Source organism: Heptranchias perlo, chromosome 5 (genome assembly GCF_035084215.1).
Source record: "Heptranchias perlo isolate sHepPer1 chromosome 5, sHepPer1.hap1, whole genome shotgun sequence".
NCBI lineage: Eukaryota > Metazoa > Chordata > Chondrichthyes > Hexanchiformes > Hexanchidae > Heptranchias > Heptranchias perlo.
This window is the reverse complement of record NC_090329.1, coordinates 23,981,434-23,995,939: the sequence shown is the minus strand read 5'-3', so window position 1 is coordinate 23,995,939 and position 14,506 is coordinate 23,981,434. Positions and strand designations below refer to the sequence as shown.

The 14,506-nt window shown below is 46.9% G+C and overlaps 2 protein-coding genes across 3 annotated transcripts in view; one reads left to right on the top strand and one right to left on the bottom strand.

Moving 5' to 3' along the window:
• ero1b (endoplasmic reticulum oxidoreductase 1 beta) overlaps positions 1-3,102 on the top strand; it is an 89,009-nt gene extending 85,907 nt beyond the window's left edge. For both annotated transcript variants that reach the window (XM_067984136.1, XM_067984135.1), the window contains exon 17: positions 2,764-3,102. In XM_067984136.1, coding sequence (XP_067840237.1) covers positions 2,764-2,818 — 55 coding nt within the window. In that variant the 3' untranslated portion in view covers positions 2,819-3,102. The remainder of the gene's footprint in view (positions 1-2,763) is intronic.
• Positions 1-14,084, bottom strand: part of LOC137321646 (G protein-coupled receptor 137Ba-like) — a 28,258-nt gene extending 14,174 nt beyond the window's left edge. The window contains exon 1 of the mRNA XM_067984137.1: positions 13,641-14,084. Within this exon, the coding sequence (XP_067840238.1) occupies positions 13,641-14,021 (381 nt within the window). The 5' untranslated portion in view covers positions 14,022-14,084. The remainder of the gene's footprint in view (positions 1-13,640) is intronic.
• Between the last annotated feature and the right edge of the window lie 422 nt (positions 14,085-14,506).

Sequence of the window (14,506 nt, the reverse complement as noted above, 5' to 3'; positions counted from 1 at the left end):
GTAGAGGTTTAGCTGGGGTCAACCTTTGTTACAAACTATCTTACTCAGGAATTTCTTCAGGAAATTTGGACTATCAAAATTCATAGCTACAAATAACACAATGTTCTGTAACTGAAGGAAACATCTTACTACGTTTTACCATTAATATTTCCCTGAAATGTTTAAATGAAACAACATATGCTACAATAACATTAAGATTCAGCATACCTACTTATTTAAAGTTGCTTTTCTCAAATTTTTAGCTCATTCTATGTCATAGAATTATACGTGATGTGGAGATGCCGGTGATGGACTGGGGTTGACAATTGTAAACAATTTTACAACACCAAGTTATAGTCCAGCAATTTTATTTTAAATTCACAAGCTTTCGGAGGCTTCCTCCTTCCTCAGGTGAACGTTTGTTGGAAATGAAATCCTCGAAATGAAATCGCATTTATAATTCACAGAACAATGCTTGGTGATTACAGACAGTTTTTTCAACTGCCCGTTGCCAAGGCAATCAGTGTGCAGACAGACAGGTGTTACCTGCAAGGTCTCCGAATATACAAATCACCAAAAAAAAACAAACAAAAAAAAACAGAGATAGAGAGGTAGAAACATAGAAAAGACAGCAACTGACCCGTTATATTAAAAACAGATAACATTTGTTCGCTGGTGGGGTAACGTGTAGCGTGACATGAACCCAAGATCCCGGTTGAGGCCGTCCTCATGGGTGCGGAACTTGGCTATCAATTTCTGCTCGACGATTTTGCGTTGTCGTGTGTCTCGAAGGCCGCCTTGGAGTACGCTTACCCGAAGGTCGGTGGCTGAATGTCCTTGACTGCTGAAGTGTTCCCCAACTGGGAGGGAACCCTCCTCTCTGGCGATTGTTGCGCGGTGTCCGTTCATCCGTTGTCGCAGCGTCTGCATGGTCTCGCCAATGTACCATGCTCTGGGGCATCCTTTCCTGCAACGTATGAGGTAGACAACGTTGGCCGAGTCACAGGAGTATGAACCATGCACCTGGTGGGTGGTGTCCTCTCGTGTGATGGTGGTATCTGTGTCGATGATCTGGCATGTCTTGCAGAGGTTACCGTGGCAGGGTTGTGTGGTGTCGTGGATGCTGTTCTCTTGAAAGCTAGGTAATTTGCTGCGAACGATGGTCTGTTTGAGGTTGGGTGGCTGTTTAAAGGCGAGTAGTGGAGGTGTGGGGATGGCCATAGCGAGGTGTTCGTCGTCATTGATGACATGTTGAAGGCTGCGGAGAACATGGCGTAGTTTCTCCGCTCCGGGGAAGTACTGGACGACAAAGGGTACTCTGTTGGTTGCGTCCCGTGTTAGTCTCCTGAGGAGGTCTATGCGAATACACAGGGTCTGCTCAGACGAGGAGGAACGCGATGGACACCTACAGACGCTGAAAGACGCCCTAGTAAGAACGGGATATGACGCTCGACTCATCGATCGACAGTTCCGATGGGCCACAGCAAAAAATCGCATAGACTTCCTCAGGAGACTAACACGGGACGAGTTATCCAATTAGCCCCGCTCTCCTGCTCTTTCCCCATAGCCCTGCAAATTTTTCCTTTTCAAGTATTTATCTAATTCCCTTTTGAAAGTTACTATTGAATTTGCTTCCACCGCCCTTTCAGGCAGTGCATTCCAGATCATAGCAACTCGCATAAAAAAAATTCTCTTCATCTCCCCTCTGACTTTTTTGCCAATTATCTTCAATCTGTGTCCTCTGGTTATTGATCCTCCTGCCACTGGAAACAGTTTCTTCCTATCTACTCTATCAAAACCCTTCATAATTTTGAACACCTCTATTAAATTTCCCCTCAACTTTCTCTGCTCTAAGGAGAACAATCCCAGCTTCTCTAGTCTCTCCACATAACTGAAGTCCCTCATCTTCTCTGCACCTTCTCCAAGGCTTTGCAATCCTTCCTAATGTGTGGTGCCCAGAATTGGACACCATACTCTAGCTGTCATGTATTTCAGATTTTTTTTTTGTGTTCCCTCCCCTCTTATGAAGACACCAACTCTTGCTGGGATATGGTTCAACAGGTGCTGACTACTCCCCAGTCCTTATCCAAGTGGGTGACCATTCTTCATAAGTGAGGCCAGATATGAAGGCCTAGAATTTCCTCAATGTGATTTACACCACTTTTGCACCTTTTTTTAAAAAAAAGTGTTCCATCCGCCAGTTGCCTCTAGAGGGAGACACCAGTTTTCCAGTCTGCTGTTTGGCATAGCCATTGGTACAGGCATTGCTGTAAAACCGGTGTAAACAGTTGAATTACCAGGAAACTTCTGTGCAGACGGGGGGACAAGCAGTTAAGAGAGGAACAGTGCTTCACTCTCTAATAACGTCACTGCATGTCTTAGTAATATTTTTATCAAACTTTATTATGAACACTCAAGCACCATCAGTGTCCAGAGGACAGCAGGGCACAGCATCAAGCCAGAGAAAAAGAACGCACAACTTCACTCATTCCGACAGCCAAGCTCTCCTGGAGAGCATTAAAAGCAGGTCGATGACTCCTGGGGTATTGAAGCCAGAACGAAGACTATTGGAGGGTATTGAAGGAAGAACATCGACTCCTGGGGCATTGAAGTTGGACAAAAACTACTGGAGGGTACTGAAAGCAGGATGAAGCCTACTGGAGAGTATTGAACCAAAAAGTGCTGGACGAAAGGTCTTCGACCTGAAACTTTAAATCTGTTTCTTTCTCCACAGATGCTGCCTGACTTGCTGAGCTTCTCCAACATTTTGTATTTTTATTTCAGATTTCCAGCACCGGCAGTATTTTGCTTTAGATGGAGTGTATTGAAGGCAGGATGAAGACTACTGGAGAGTAATGAAGGAAGAACGAAGACTACTAGAGAGTAATGAAGGAAGAACGAAGACTCCTGGAGAGTAATGAAAGAAGAACGAAAACTCCTGAAGAGTAATGAAGGAAGAACGAAGACACCTGGAGGGTATTGAAGGAAGAACAAAAACTCCTGGCGAGTATTGAAGGCTGGGCAAACAGACTCTGATTGGACACTGCAACGAAGGTCATCCATCTGTAAGGTCTTTCTGGATGGATGACCTCAGATGAGTAAAATGGCCTTACTCATCCGTAATTACCTTGTTGTCATGTGCTTTCCCGGTCATATTTTACACAGAGCTATTAGAACATTGAATGCTTTAACACAAGTGGCTATTGATGCAGAAGCTATAATATCATTTAAAAGGGAATTGAATAAGTATTTGAAAAGGAAGAATATAAAAGGATATGGAGAAAGGCCAAGGAAATAGGATTATAGTAAATAGCTCCAATTAAAGAGTTAGCATTGATTATAAGCATCATGCTGAAATTTCTGAGATTCTGATTCTAGCAGCTCACAAGTAGTTCTTGGCTTTCATTGCTCAGTTCTGTGCTGATACCATGGGTAAAATCACGGGTGGATTTTCCGAAGAGACAGTTCTAATGTGTCAGCCGTGGCTCAATGGATCGCACTCTCGTTTCTGAATCAGAAAGTCGTGGGTTCAAGTTCCACTTTAGCAACTTGAGCACATAATCCAAACTGGTATTTTATTGCAGTGCTGAGAGAGTACTGTCAGGGGTGCTGTCTCTCAGATGAGATGTTAAACCGCCTGCCTTCTCAGGTGGACGTAAAAGGTCCCATGGCACTATTTCGAAGAAGGACAGAGGAGTTCTGTCGGGTGTCCTGGCCAATATTTATCTCTCAACCAACATCACTAAAACATTATCTGGTCATTACAATAGTGACTAACTTCAAAAGTACTTCATTGGCTGTAAAGCGCTTTGGAACGTCCTGAGGTTGTGAAAGACGCTTTATAAATGCAAGTCTTTCTTTTGATGTGAGCCTCAGTAGATCACAAGTGTGCTCCCAATAATCTTCTGTCCATTTTCTGATATACACTCCTGCCATGGAGGTTCTATGCTGGAAATCTGCTTTCAGAAAACTGTTCCTTTCATTCTTCCGCCTGTGTTTCTCAGTCTGGATCCTGACCTGTTTATTTTCTGTAGGACTGATTAGCTAGAACTGACTGAATTTAGTAATTGTAAGGAATCTTACAACAGCAGGTTATAGTCCAACTGTTTTATTTGAAAATCACAAGCTTTCGGAGGCTTTCTCCTTCGAAAGCTTGTGATTTTCAAATAAAACAGTTGGACTATAACCTGGTGTTGTAAGATTCCTTACATTTGTCAACCCCAGTCCATCACCGGCATCTCCACATCATGAATTTAGTAAGACAAGGAGTACAAAATATCCTTTGTAACAAAAGGATTAGGATAAGCAGGTTGCACAGGTTAACTCAGTCACCTGAGCAACTTTAATTCATTTTCAGCCCCCTGCAACATCCAGATGTCACTCACTTATGACGGGTACGGTAGCATAGTGGTTATGTTACTGGACCAGTAATCCAGAGGCCTGGACGAAAATCCAGAGTCATGAGTTCAAATCCTGCCACGGCAGCTGGTGAATTTAAATTCAATTAATTAAAATCAATTAATTAAATAAAAATCTGGAATTAAAATACTAGTATCAGTAATGATGGCCATGAAACTACCATGTAAAAACCCATCTGGTTCACAAATGTCCTTTAGGGAAGGAAACCTGCTGTCCTTACCCGGTCTGGCCTAAATGTGACTCCAGACCCACAGCAATGTGGTTGATTCTTAATTGCCCTCTGAAATGGCCCAGCAAGCCACTCAGTTGTAAAATCTCGCTACAAAAAGTCATAAGAATAAAACCGGACGGACCACTAGGCACCGGACACGACAAAGGCAAACCAAGCCCAGTCGACCCTGCAAGGTCCTCCTTACTAACATCTGGGGACTTGTGCCAAAATTGGGAGAGCTGTCCCACAGACTAGTCAAGCAACAGCCTGACATAGCTATACTCACAGAATCATACCTTTCAGCTAACGTCCCAGACTCTTCCATCACCATCCCTGGGTATGTCCTGTCCCACCGGCAGGACAGACCCACCAGAGTTGGCGGCACAGTGATATACAGTCAGGAGGGAGTGGCCCTGGGCGTCCTCAACATTGACTCTGGACCCCATGAAATCTCATGGCATCAGGTCAAACATGGGCAAGGAAACCTCCTGCTGATTACCACCTACCGCCCTCCCTCAGCTGATGAATCAGTCCTCCTCCATGTTGAGCACCACTTGGAGGAAGCACTGAGGGTAGCAAGGGCACAAAATGTACTCTGGGTGGGGGACTTCAATGTCCATCACCAAGGGTGGCTCGGTAGCACCACTACTGACCGAGCTGGCCGAGTCCTGAAGGACATAGCTGTTAGACTGGGCCTGCGGCAGGTGGTGAGCGAACCAACACGAGGGAAAAACTTACTTGACCTCGTCCTCACCAATCTACCTGTCGCAAATGCATCTGTCCACGATAGTATTGGTAGGAGTGACCGCCGCACAGTCCTCGTGGAGATGAAGTCCCGTCTTCACACTGAGGACACCATCCAACGTGTTGTGTGGCACTACCACCGTGCTAAATGGGATAGATTCAGAACAGATCTAGCAGCTCAAAACTGGGCATCCATGAGGCGCTGTGGGCCATCAGCAGCAGAATTGTATTCCAGCACAATCTGTAACCTCATGGCCCGGCATATTCCTCACTCTACCATTAACAACAAGCCAGGGGATCAACCCTGGTTCAATGAGGAGTGTAGAAGAGCATGCCAGGAGCAGCACCAGGCGTACCTAAAAATGAGGTGCCAACCTGGTGAAGCTACAACTCAGGACTACATGCATGCTAAACAGCGGAAGCAACATGCTATAGACAGAGCTAAGTGATTTCACAACCAACGGATCAGATCAAAGCTCTGCAGTCCTGTCGTGAATGGTGGTGGACAATTAAACAACTAACGGGAGGAGGAGGCTCTACAAACATCCCCATCCTCAATGATGGCGGAGTCCAGCACGTGAGTGCAAAAGACAAGGCTGAAGCGTTGGCAACCATCTTCAGCCAAAAGTGTCGAGTGGATGATCCATCTCGGCCTCCTCCCGATATCCCCACCATCACGGAAGCCAGTCTTCAGCCAATTCGATTCACTCCACGTGATATCAAGAAACAGCTGAGTGCACTGGATACAGCAAAGGCTATGGGCCCCGACAACATCCCCGCTGTAGTGCTGAAGTCTTGTGCTCCAGAACCAGCTACGCCTCTAGCCAAGCTGTTCCAGTACAGCCACAACACTGGCATCTACCCGACAATGTGGAAAATTGCCCAGGTATGTCCTGTCCACAAAAAGCAGGACAAATCCAATCCGGCCAATTACCGCCCCATCAGTCTACTCTCAATCATCAGCAAAGTGATGGAAGGTGTCGTCGACAGTGCTATCAAGCGGCACTTACTCACCAATAACCTGCTCACCGATGCTCAGTTTGGGTTCCGCCAGGACCACTCGGCTCCAGGTCCAAACATGGACAAAAGATCTGAATTCCAGAGGTGAGGTGAGAGTGACTGCCCTTGACATCAAGGCAGCATTTGACCGAGTGTGGCACCAAGGAGCCCTAGTAAAATTGAAGTCAATGGGAATCAGGGGGAAAACTCTCCAGTGGCTGGAGTCATACCTAGCACAAAGGAAGATGGTAATGGTTGTTGGAGGCCAATCAGCTCAGCCCCAGGACACTGCTGCAGGAGTTCCTCAGGGCAGCGTCCTAGGCCCAACAATCTTCAGCTGCTTCATCAATGACCTTCCCTCCATCATAAGGTCAGAAATGGGGATGTTCGCTGATGACTGCACAGTGTTCAGTTCCATTTGCAACCGTTCAGATTATGAAGCAGTCCGTGCCCGCATGAAGCAAGACCTGGACAACATCCAGGCTTGGGCACATATCTGGCGCGAATGTTACTTGCCAGTTAAATGCCAGGCAATGACCATCTCCAACAAGAGAGAGTATAACCACCTCCCCTTGACATTCAACGGCATTACCATCGCCGAATCCCCCACCATCAACATCCTGGGGGTTACCATTGACCAGAAACTTAACTGGACCAGCCATATAAATACTGTGGCTACGAGAGCAGGTCAGAGGCTGGGTATTCTGCGGCGAGTGATTCACCTCCTGACTCCCCAAAGCCTTTCCACCATCTACAAGGCACAAGTCAGGAGTGTGATGGAATACTCTCCACTTGCTTGGATGAGTGCAGCTCCAACAACACTCAAGAAGCTCGACACCATCCAAGATAAAGCAGCCCGCTTGATTGGCACCCCATCCACCACCCTAAACATTCACTCCCTTCACCACTGGCGCACTGTGGCTGCAGTGTGTACAGGATGCACTGTAGCAACTCACCAAGGCTTCTTCAACAGCACCTCCCAAACCCGCGACCTCTACCACCTAGAAGGACAAGAGCAGCAGGCACATGGGAACAACACCACCTGCACGTTCCCCTCCAAGTCACACACCATCCCAACTTGGAAATATATCGCCGTTCATTGTTGCTGGGTCAAAATCCTGGAACTCTCTCCTAACAGCACTGTGGGAGAACCGTCACCACACGGACTGCAGCGGTTCAAGAAGGCGGCTCACCACCACCTTCTCGAGTGCAATTAGGGATGGGCAATAAATGCTGGCCTCGCCAGCGACGCCCACATCCCGTGAACGAATAAAAAAAATAACAGCTCAATTTTTAATCAGGCTGTAAAGAAAGAAAGACTTGAATTTATAGAGCGCCTTTCACAATCTTAGGATGTCCCAAAGTGCTTTACTGCCAATATTGTAAAGTTGAGGGAAACAGGGAGAACTCCGCTGCTCTTCTTTGAATAGTACCATGGGATCTTTTACGTCCACCTGGGAGGGCAGATGGGACCTCGGTTTAACGTCTCATCTGAAAGTACTCCATCAGTACTACACGGGGAGTGTCAGCCTAAATTATGTGGTTAAGTCTCCGGAGTGGAGCTTGAAACTACATCTTTCTGACTCAGAGGCGAGTGTGCTACCCCCTAAGCCACTGCTGACAGATCTTATGTTGCAGATTTGATTCACTAAATAAATTTGGTCAGTATCAGAGTTTGTCCAGCCCTGTGGGACATGTGGTCTCAATATCTACACTATGTCTGAGGCTGTAGCCATAAAAGCTTTATCTATATATACACCCGTGGTTTTACCACTTCAGTTACATGCACAACCTCTTTCTCGGCTGCTTTCGAAAGGAGACTTTTACAATGCAGACTCCCTTCCAACATTTTGGCCTCCAATTTAGCACCCGCTATCAGGTGCGTTCCTGGCGGGGGGGCTCCGAAAATCGGGAATCCTGGAGCGGGTCGGGAGCCCGGCTCCAACCCGACCACTTCCGGGTTCCCCACAGACGTGCCGACGTGCGCGCGCAGCCCCCGCATGTGGAACTCCCGCAGGCAATTAAAGCCAGCGGGGTGCCACTTGAGACTATTTACCTAGGTATTTCAGGTAATTAACAGACCTGATTAAGGGAATATGTCAGGAGGGGTGGGATTTTAGAAACAACTGGGACTGTTTCCCATGCTGGGGGAAACACTCCCAGTTGAAATGGACGTGTTGCAGCTATCAGCCTGTGGCAGCTGCAAAGGTCCATTTGACAGGTGGGTGGCGGGGGGGGACCCTCACTCATTGCAGGAGGCCACTCTGTCACTTGGGACAAAGTTTGGCCTCCACCACCCTCCTCCTGACAATCAAATTCATCAACTTGCACACTTACCCCGGGGTCCAGAGACATGTACCTACCTTGCGGACCCCCTCAGATGTACATCTTCCGGATGGGGGCCGCTGTAGCTGCAGTCATGACCTCCTCGGAGGGCGAACAGCATCACCAGCCTCTCCGGCCAAGCCGTCCACCTCTGACACATGGAGCTCCACAACACAGTGCTGTGACACATCCACCTGCACAGCAGGAGGGAGGGCAACCGCAGAGAGAGATGCGTCGCAGAGGGCACTACCCTTGCCACATGGTCCACAGACCGAGGCTCAGCTTCCTGGACCTCTCTGAGCAGCAGTGCACACGGAGGCTCAGAGTCACTCGACATGTAGTCGTGGACATCTGCAGCCTCCTTGATGCCGAGCTGCTCCCGGCTGGCCCGAGCACCATCTTCTTACCTGTCGCTGTCAAAGTCGCCACTGCCCTCAACAACTTCTCCTCCGCATCCTTCCAGGGTGCCACCGGGAACATCGCCAATGTCTCTCAGTCGTTTCTGCACAAAAGAGCCCTGCAAATACACCTACACCCACTTTGCAGTGACACAATGGGTGGCATCAGGTGTGGGTCTTCATTGTGATCCTCAGGGAAGGGCATTATTGCACAAACCAGACAAGATTCGCAAAGACGTGGCAGTAGTGGTGCCAATATAATATGTGATGTGAGTTGGTCAGAAAAGTAAAAACCCTCAAACACCCTTGTGCATCCCCTTCATACTCACGACACGTTTGCCTTACGCTTCCGACTGCACATATGTGATACATGCGCTGTGGCTGCAGCACAGGTAGTGACAGGTTGAGTGAGGCTGATCGTGAAAGAGATGCATGAGAGGGTGAGTATGAGATAGAGCCATGAGATTGTATGAGGATTGGGTTGAGTGGTAGTGGCGGGATGAGTTCTGGCGAGGTGAGTAAGTGCAGGTAAGATGAGGATGAGCTTTGAGTGGGTGTGAGGAATGATGTGACAGAGTAGTGTTGGCAGTGCAGAAGGAGATGTGGGGTGGGGGCTGTGATGTGGCAGACGGAGTGTAGGGGAATGAGAAAGTGTACTCACTTTGGCTGACCTACTTAGGGCATTGCAGCGCCTCCTGCACTGTATGCAGGTGAGCAATATGTTGGTGGTGCAGATGACCTCCTCTGCCACCTTGAGCCAGGCCTTCTTGGTGGCAGAGGCAGGCCGCTTCCTCCTGCCCTCCGGGGGGAAGATCTCTGTCCTCCCCCTCCTCCTCACCCCATCTAATGATACCTGGAGCGAGGCATCATTAAACTGGAAGCAGCCTTCCCCCTGGGCTGCTCCATGCTGTAATTTTTCCTATTTGTTGCAGCATCTGTCAGTGGAGGACTGCCCTTTTAAATAGAGCTCCTCCAGCTGACAGAGCTTACTGCGCATGCGCAGCCCACCCAACGCGCAGATCAGCAGTTGGGAACCCGGAAGACCAGGTAAGTGGATCCAATTAGGCTGCGATCGCGCGCGGGGCAGACTGATTTCACCGGGCACGTTACCCACGCGCCCAATAGCCCCCCACCGCCGCGAACCCGCAGCCCTGGTAACATCAAGCCCTTTATTTGTGCTCACTGCTTCCTTAGGCAGGCTAGGGTTCCCAACTTTGGTTGGACGTATTCCTGGAAGTTTCATCACATGACCTCCTGCCCCACCCACCATTGGTCGCCCAACACGTTCATCCTCGCAATGCACCGTCTTCCCGCGCCGATTGGAAAGCAAACAGGCTCTTAATTACCCGATTGGATGATCCTTGACTCTCAGTCAAAGAGCCTTTCTATCCCGTCTCCAATATATTTATAACTAATAATATTCAAAGAAAATGAAAAAAGTGACGCCCAATTTTTTATAATTCCCCTATGATTTTTTTTCCCGGGCTTTTTGCTGGCTGCAGTGTCCTGGAGATTAATCTATAATTCCTGGAGACTCCAGGTCAATCCTGGAAGGTTGAAACCCCCCTATGAATTAAAACTCAACACTTTTGTGTGAAGTAACTGGGGATACTTAATAATTCCCCTTATACCACTGGAATACATACCAAAATTATCTGCCAGTCTTTGCCAAGGCAACGGGGCAAGAAAATGAAGAGAAAGGAATCAAAATGTGAAAGCACAAAATGGAGCCTGTAGGCAAGTGATGCGGAGGGGCAGCATCCCAGCCCATTTGATGGCTGGCACCCTGGTGTGGGAAGGGATTTACTTCAGGGGATCCTCCCCAGAGGATCCTCCCCAGAGGACGGCCCTTTGCCTGTCAGGCTCCTCTGATCCACCATGAATGCTGGTTGCAAAATCCAACCGGGCACCAAGCAGGCGCGCGAGGTCCCATGCCCGGCTTTGCAAGTTCCACACATTCGCAGTGAGGCTCTGTCATTGTAAAGTCAGGGCTCCTGCATCTGCTCTCTCAGCAGCAGAACCATCAAGCCAAAATCCCCATAATCCCTCTGTTATTGTTACATAAACCTCTGTAATTAATGCTCTAAATACCATTCATTACTAGAACTACAGTTATAAAGTGGAACATACTAACTGTGGAATTCCCCGAGAACTCCTGCCAAAAACTACCTGAACAGAAAAGACTCAGAAACACCCCCAAAGTATTTCACATGGAATGAATGACATTGTGCACATAGTCTTGTTATGTGTGTAGCACAGCACAGCGGATATTTTGCACACAGCAAGATCCCACAAACAGCAATGAGAAGAATGATCCGTTAATTTGTTTTTGGCGGTGCTGGCTGAGGGAGGAATGTTGGCCAAGAAACCTGGTGAGCTCCCTACTCCTCTTCAAATGGTGTCATAGGGTCATTTACATTCACCCAATGCACTGGAACAAGCATAGAGTTCAACATCTCATTCTAAGAATGGCACCTCCGACGACGCAGCAATCCCTCAGTACTGCACTAAAGTGTCAGGCGGGATTCAAGTCCTGAAATGAGTCTTGAAACAACAATCTTCTGATTCAGAAGCAAAAACGTTACTAACCGAACCAACTGATCTCAATTACAATCCTACAATCAAATGCAATACTGCACAAGAAAAGATAATGTTTATCACAAAATGCCAATTTGCTTTCTTTAAAAACCTTGTTTTCACATTTTGGGAACCAATGCCTTCGAATAATGTTTTATTCAAAAAATCCATCTGAATTTCCAGGGTCAGATATTCATATGTAAACGGTGGACTGTCACTGGAGTAGCGCCAAGAATTGGCAGTCTGGTGGGGGGAGGGGCAGAAATCCTCATGCTGACGCAGGAAGTTTCAAAGTCCGGCAGCTAGACAGATCCACCACGGAGTACTGAAGGCATAAAAAACAGAACTGAAATGAGCAGAAATGGGAGAATTGCCAGGACGAACTTTGAAGCTTCTGCTTTTTTGCCCTGTGAAACTCCAGCAGGCCATGCCTACTTTATTTCTGTAACCTTGTCCAGCCCAACAACCTTCCTTGAACTCTGCGTTCCTCCAATTCTAGCCTCTTGTGCATCCCCGATTTCTCCTTAAGTTTCTCCTTATTTACTCTATCAAATCCCTTCATGATTTTGAACACTTCTATTAAATCTCCCCTTAACCTTCTCTGCTCTAAGGAGAGCAACCCCAGCTTCTTTAATCTCTCCACATAACTGAAGACACTCATCCCTGGTACCATTCTAGTAAATCTCTTCTGCACTCTCCCCAAGGCCTTGATATCCTTCCTAAAGTGTGGTGCTCAGGATTGGACACAATATTCCAGCTGAGGTCTAACCAGTATTTTATAAAAGTTTAGCATAACTTCCTTGCCTTTGTACTCTATGCCTCTGTTTATAAAGCCAAGGATCCGGTATGCTTTTTTAACAGCCTTCTCAACTTGTCCTGCCACCTTCAAAGATTCTGACAATATCGACTCGCTTCCACCCCACTGCCAGACCTCTGTCTGCCCCTTTCTACCATATTACCCCTCACTGCAGCAATTGCAAACTCCCATTTACCTTATACACTTCATATTCAGTGTGACAGCATGTCAGGGTGGTAGGTTGAATCTGGGCAACATTATCACCCCACCTCCCCTAAGAGCTACTGGTGACACTTTCTCTTCCTCCCATGGATCATTTCCGACCATTAATGACAGGTCTCAATGGCAAATTCTTTAACATTGTAGCTGCTGAATTTAACCACGTTTTTCTCAAAATGTTGCCTTTAGCAAGTCCTTCTCAGGCATAAAGAAACCCTTAACAAAGTGATTTTCCATGACTTTTCTCTTAATTTCCTACATTACAACGGTAACTACACTTCAAAAGTACTTCATTGGCTGTAAAGCGCTTTGGGTGCACGTAAAAGATCCCACGGCATGATTCGAAGAAGAGCAAGGGAGTTCTCCCCGCTGTCCTGGTCAATATTTATCCTTCAACCAACATCGCTAAAAAACAGATTATCTGGTGGTTATCTCATTGCTGTTTGTGGAATCTTGCTGTGCAATTTGGCTGCCACGTTTCCTACATTACAACAGTGACTACATTTCAACAGTGACTACATTTCAAAAGTACTTCATTAGCTATAAAGTGTTTTGAGATGTCCTGAGGTCATGAAAGACACTATATAAATGCAAGTCTTTCTTTTTTAAGCTACAAACTCATTTAGTGCACTAAAGCATTATGTTTGTGGGCTACCGATTACCTCGTGCTACAATCACATCTCTGTGCCCCATCCCAACTTTTAACCTGTAGTCTCAGGCACAATGTGACCACAGTTATATTGCTCGTTGTGCACCTATTGTCACTTGACCAGTTACAAATCTTCTCACAAACTGATTCACGGGGGTCTGAGAAGTTTTGAAATGCCAGGAGAAAGGGAAGAAATTTGAAAAACAACACGTTTCATTTCTTCTGCTTTAGAAGGCTAATTTCAGAAAGCAATCCTTTAAAAATATGTTTCAACAACTGGGATTGTTTTGTAGACAAGAAACAAACTTATCTGCCTGCACTTACCTGAGTGAAGTATAGATTCATCAAGCTTAAGGTGAAGAACTGGAGGCAAACTGGGAAACAGTAAAGTAACCAGAAAGCGAAGGGTCCTAGTGAGTTCGCTTGTACAAAATCCTTGAAATAAAATGAAAAAAGGATGGTCCTGAGAGCAGCCCAGAGCAGGCAGAGGAAGAGAAACACCGTCTGATAACTAAACCTCTTGTGTCTGTAGTGTAGAATAAGCCAGAGTTGTACGTACACCAACACAAAGAGCAAGGAGTAAAAGATAGTGTAGGCAACGGTCAGCCCCAGTTTCACAAACGAAGGGACCGCCGGAGACAAAGTCGGAGGGAAAAGCTCCCCGCTCTCTAGATCCATTCCTCCGCTCTTAGTTGTCCATTCCATCCAGCCGTAAGACTAGTTTCATTTCATCGGCCGAACTAAACAAGTCTCAACTTCCTGCTCCCGCAGCTGGAGACGGCCAGTAGAAGCACATGATCAGACCAGAATGATTCATTAAATGTGAGGCTTTGTCAGCACTTGGCAGGAAACTAAAAGCTGCCCATTTCAAGGCAGTCTCAAAACATCCGTGCCAGCACCTAGAGCACACTCACATCTTTGGCAGATCCACACCAGCTGGGCATCCACTGACAACGCAAATATGAAACAGTGTAGGCTGCATTCAGTATAAAGATTCCTCACACTCCACCTCAGACTGCGCTCAGTTATCCTTCAAACAATCGTCTGTTTATAACAGAGAGCTGAAAAATAGCTGACTCATCCACAAAGATATAGTTCTGATTCCCCCAGTCAAATATACCAGATATGAACAGATTAGAAACATATCCTAATTCCACTTGATAAACATGAAGCTATCAAATCCCAACACA